This window comes from Gekko japonicus, unplaced genomic scaffold, assembly GCF_001447785.1.
Source record: "Gekko japonicus isolate JY-2015 unplaced genomic scaffold, Gekko_japonicus_V1.1 scaffold2954, whole genome shotgun sequence".
Taxonomy (NCBI): Eukaryota; Metazoa; Chordata; class Lepidosauria; order Squamata; family Gekkonidae; genus Gekko; species Gekko japonicus.
In genome coordinates this window covers 18,160-22,921 of record NW_015162040.1, presented here as the reverse complement: position 1 = coordinate 22,921, position 4,762 = coordinate 18,160, and the positions used below count along the sequence as shown (strand labels likewise).

At 45.3% G+C, this 4,762-nt stretch overlaps 1 protein-coding gene across 1 annotated transcript in view; it reads left to right on the top strand.

Moving 5' to 3' along the window:
• The window catches only part of IRX5 (iroquois homeobox 5), a 41,189-nt gene extending 40,332 nt beyond the window's left edge, over positions 1-857 (top strand). The window contains exon 5 of the mRNA XM_015405582.1: positions 373-857. Coding sequence (XP_015261068.1) covers positions 373-392 — 20 coding nt within the window. The 3' untranslated portion in view covers positions 393-857. The remainder of the gene's footprint in view (positions 1-372) is intronic.
• Positions 858-4,762: the final 3,905 nt, after the last annotated feature.

Below are 4,762 nucleotides of genomic sequence, written 5' to 3'. Positions count from 1 at the left end.
TGTCATTCACACGAGGCCTATTGCACCTTTCTGTGATCTCTTTGGGGTGGAGCTCTTTCTGGGGGCTGGTGGTTTATTAGGGTCACCAAAATGGTGGCCAAACTCTCATGAAAGAAAGGAATGTTGTGCGAGAGTTCGGGTACCTTAATGGGGGAAAGCTCGAGGATGAAAAAGGAGAACTTGGAGTCTGGAAGGTCATTGGCTGGGGAAAGGGCCAAAAAAGGTTGGGTGCGACAGTTGGGAAATTACTGGTTCCAACAACATTAAGGAGCATTTCAGTTGTCCCGATGGTCTTATCCTGGAGTGCCCTTTGGTTATTTTTAGGAATCAATCTTGCTTTAACTTCAGTTGTCAAAGAATGCCCTTTTCTAGGTGGACTGCCAGCTTCCTGAGGCACCGAAGGATATTCTGAACGTTATCTCTGACCAGCTTCAGGAGGACTCACCTCTCCCTCATACTGAAAGACTGCCCACCCCCCAATCTTCAGTCTGAGAAGGAAGAGCCGACACTTGCCACAGTGGTGAGTATTTTACGCCTGGTCTTCAAAACATGGCTCAGCATGAAGATGATGCATTTGCTTTCGTGGACTCCTTCTGAAAGAGCTTCTGACACGAGGGGGAAAGAAACGCTCACAGTCCTCCATGAGGCGGTATTGGCCCAAAGGGGCCCCCCCAAAAAAATGATTCCTACTTTCTAATAAGAATATACTCTGTTGACTTGAGCACCCGCTTGGTTTCAAAAAGGGGAAGGAAACGGATACTTAACCTCTTGAACACCAATGATCATCTTTTTTCGCAGGGGAAAAAAATCAGCGATGAATGCGGGGAACTGAAGTATGTTTACTGATGGTAGAGGAGTGCCACCTTAAAATACGAGCTCTAACAGTAAAACAAAATCAATAAATGACTTTGGTTTCGTGAGCATTTGTTTGGGGGTGGTGGTGGTTCAATATTACATCAGAGACACAAGGCCCGTGCCTTTGAATGAGGGGTGTGGTGGAATGTAGACAAGATGGTGCTAAATGGGTGGGGCTAAAGAAGACAGGGTGGGGCTAAGAGCCCAGGAATATGGGGGATTTCTTTTTGTGCTTATGCTACTGACTAAAACAATTCCAAGAAAATATTGCTTTCAGACACAATCATAAAAAGAGTTAGCTAACATTGTCTGTTCAGCCAATATTTAATGGATAGGCCTCGGAACATCGGAGTACATTCTTAAAGAGTCTAACCTAACTCTTGCAAAATTGGATGGCGTGGGATGTACCTGCTTCTGAATGCAGCATGACTGGATGCATATTAAAGGAAACCCTTCTCACAGACAATTGCCACATGAAGGGAAAGGGATCTAGTACAGCCTTTCCCCTGATCTCCTCCTCCTTCTCCTCCTCTTTTTCTTCTCCTCCCCCTCCTGTTTCACCATCACCATCACCATCATCTTCTTCTTCTGTTTCATTTACATATTTTTCTCCATCATCATCTTCTGTTTCATCAACATCATATTCTTCTTCATCCTATACTTCATCTCATCATCATAATCACCCCCACCCCACCCCCATCATCATCATCTCCTCTTCCCCCTCCTCCTCGTTTGGAGAAACATTCAGTCATGTCAGCTTGTTCCTCGAGAGCCTAGACCTTTGGAATCTCTGTGATTGGGATTGGAATCCACAGTTCAGAGGGTGGGAGGCCACATCTCTATCCACGGCTTGGAAAATACATTCCCATGCTGACCCCAAAGCCTTGACTGCCCCAAAGACCTCCAGTTTGTCATTACTGGTATGGTTATTGCAGCTTCTGTTTCGATCCAGGTATGAACTTGCTGTCACTGTTCTGGAGTGAGTCTGAAGACCAACCGGCAAGTGTCCTAGTAAGAAGGGCTGTGAGGATCCTATATATGAGTTTCCTCAGGGCGTCAGGTCAGTGGGTTGAGACAGAAATGGCTAATTCTGTCTAAATCTACATCCCTCCTCAAATTCCTGAATCGTATGCACGTATACCAAGTCAAACAATTGGCCCCTTTGTCTCAACATTGTCTCTTCCGTCTGGCAGAGGTTTTTTCCGAGTGTAAGGCCGAGAAAGGTCTTCCCCGAAGGACCCGATGTCCTCTGTTTGCCAGAGACGGAACCTTTCTACTTATCTTAGTAGATGATCTGTAGCTAAGTTGGGTGACATCTGACAGTTTCTCTTGGTCTTCCAGTGGGTACCTCTAATGGTTTCCTCTAGCCCAGCCAACTGCAAATGGGCATCACTGCATATCATCCGTGGATCTGTGAAGCTACCCAGAGGGCATATGATGAGCCAATGGATAATAATTGGGGATAACTTTCATGGATTACATGGCAGGCATTTGTTTCCCAGATATGTGTGTTGTACATAAGTTGAAATGGAACTGCTGAGTAATTTTGAAGAATGAAATTAACCAAATCACCCTATGATTGATACCTCAAGCCCTTCCAGCTTTTGCTAAAGTGGGACATTGCAGAAAACACATTTAATTTTAGAAATTCATATATCTGTCTCCTACAGAGTAGGTCATCTAGTATTGTCTGCTCTGGTGAGCAGCAGCTCTCCAGGGACTCAGGAAAAGGGAACCTGTCCTAGTATTGGCTACCTCTGATCTTTCAGTTGAAGACCCCAGGGACTGAATGGGAGACTCCCTGCATGTAAAGCGAATGCCCTACCAATGAGCCACATTGCCCCTCCATACATTGGACATTGCCTTATATCAAGTCACCCAACTGGTTTATCTAGCTCAGCATCGCCTGCTCTGACTGGCCGTGGCACTCATGCAAAGAAAGCTCTTTTCCAGAAGCTGTTGTTTCAGATGCTTTCATGGGAGATGGAACCCACATGCCATGTTCTGTCTATGAGCGATGGATCCGTCCTTGAAAGTCTGATGGCATGATTTAGTTCTGAACTTTGAGCTGAACATGGCAAGCAAACTTCTCCTGCGTCATGCCACTGGTCCATTTAGCTACTTTTGACTAAGCCCGGGGTCTTGGACAGAGAAAGGTCTCTTCCATAATTTGCTACCTGAGATCTTTTAACTGGGGATGCTGTGAAGAGAGCAACAAAGATAGTTAGGGGGTTGGAGCACCTTCCCTATGAAGAAAGGTTGAAGAATCTGGGAAGTTTCAGTTTGGAAAATAAATGACTAAAGAGGGACATGACAGGCTTAAAAACTATGCACGGGATGGAGAGAGTTGACAGAGAATTTTTTCTCCTTCTTCCAAAATACTAGAGCTCACAGGAATCCAATGAAGCTGACGGGCAGTAGGTTCAGGACAGACATAACATAAGGAAATACTTCTTTACACAGAGAGGGTAGAGCTTCAGAGCTTTCTTTGCTTACTTGCCCTGAACAAACAAAGGGAGCTGTGTGTGTACCAGTATTCCCTCTAAGCTGAGTTGGTGTGAGCTGGCTCACAGTTTTTTAGCCTCTCGCTCACACATTTTTGCCTTCGCTCAGGAAGGAGGGCTCCAGAGCAAACTGATTTATGCAGTAGCCAAATCGCTCGCTCCCAGCTTTAATGCCAGTCGCTCACAATGAAGAATTTTTGCTCACAAGATCGCACAGCTTAGAGGGAGCATTGGTGTGTACGTATTTGTGCACAGGTATGCATCTGCTTGTCCATCTGTCCTCTCCCTCCCTCCCACAATCCCATTTTGGATGCCATTGCTTCTGGTGTTGAACAAGCTAAAGCCCTGTTTGCATAATTCCAGCACCAATTCAGGCATTCGCTGCTGCTACAACCTGGTGAGCTGACTTATGATTCCATCTGTATTGCTCAAAGTTACCAAGATGTATTAAAGTGTGCGGTGCGCTCAGCACTACACAATGACAGTTTTGGGGCATAATTGCTTTAATGTGGGCAATTAAGACTAAGTGCCTGTGATTTTACTGTCTGCCCTACATTCCTATGAATGATTACGATGATCAATACACATGATTTGTAAGTCGCTTCCTATTGATCGAATGGTAAAATGTTTGACCTTCCTTGGAGGAAGTAATTTGCTAAATTATGACACTACGCAAAGTCTCTCCCCCCCCCCCAGTTCAAAGGTGAGGGATAATGGTGGACAGAACTTGAGGGTGGGGGGCGGAGTGGAAGTGTGGGGAAGGGAAGAAACTTTTTTTTTTGGCCTTTTGCCTGAAAGTAGACCTCTGCATTATTATGTTCCTGACAACTCATTGGCTTTACCCGTGTGGAACGAAGCCATTCATTTCAAATCGGAACTTGGCTGTAGCAAATTTGCATTGGATTACCTTTTCTGTTCTTTATGTTGAATAAAACGTTTTGGCGGTTCATCTTGACTCCCTTTTACTGTTTACTTCTTTATTTACAGCCTCTACACCTTTCTTCTTGACCAGTATTTGGGCCAGTATTTGTTGAGAGCCAGTTTGGTGTAGTGGTTAGGAGTGCGGACTCTAATCTGGGAGAACTGGATTTGATTCCCCACTCCTCCCCATGCAACTGCTGGTGTGACCTTGGGTCAGTCCCAAGTTCTCTCAGAGCTGTTCTCTCACGAGCAGTTCTCGAAAGAGCTCTCTCAGCCCCACTGACCTCACAGGGTGTCTGTTGTGGAGAGGGGAAGGGAAAGGAGATTGAAAGATGCTCTGAGACCCCTTCGGGTAGTGACGGGCGGGGTATAAATCCAATCTCTTCTTCTTCTTCTTCTTCCTTATGAATGATACAGTAAGCTGTTTAAAAACAACCCCCCCAAAAGTATCACAACAACTCCCAACTGCAGTCAATAGTTCA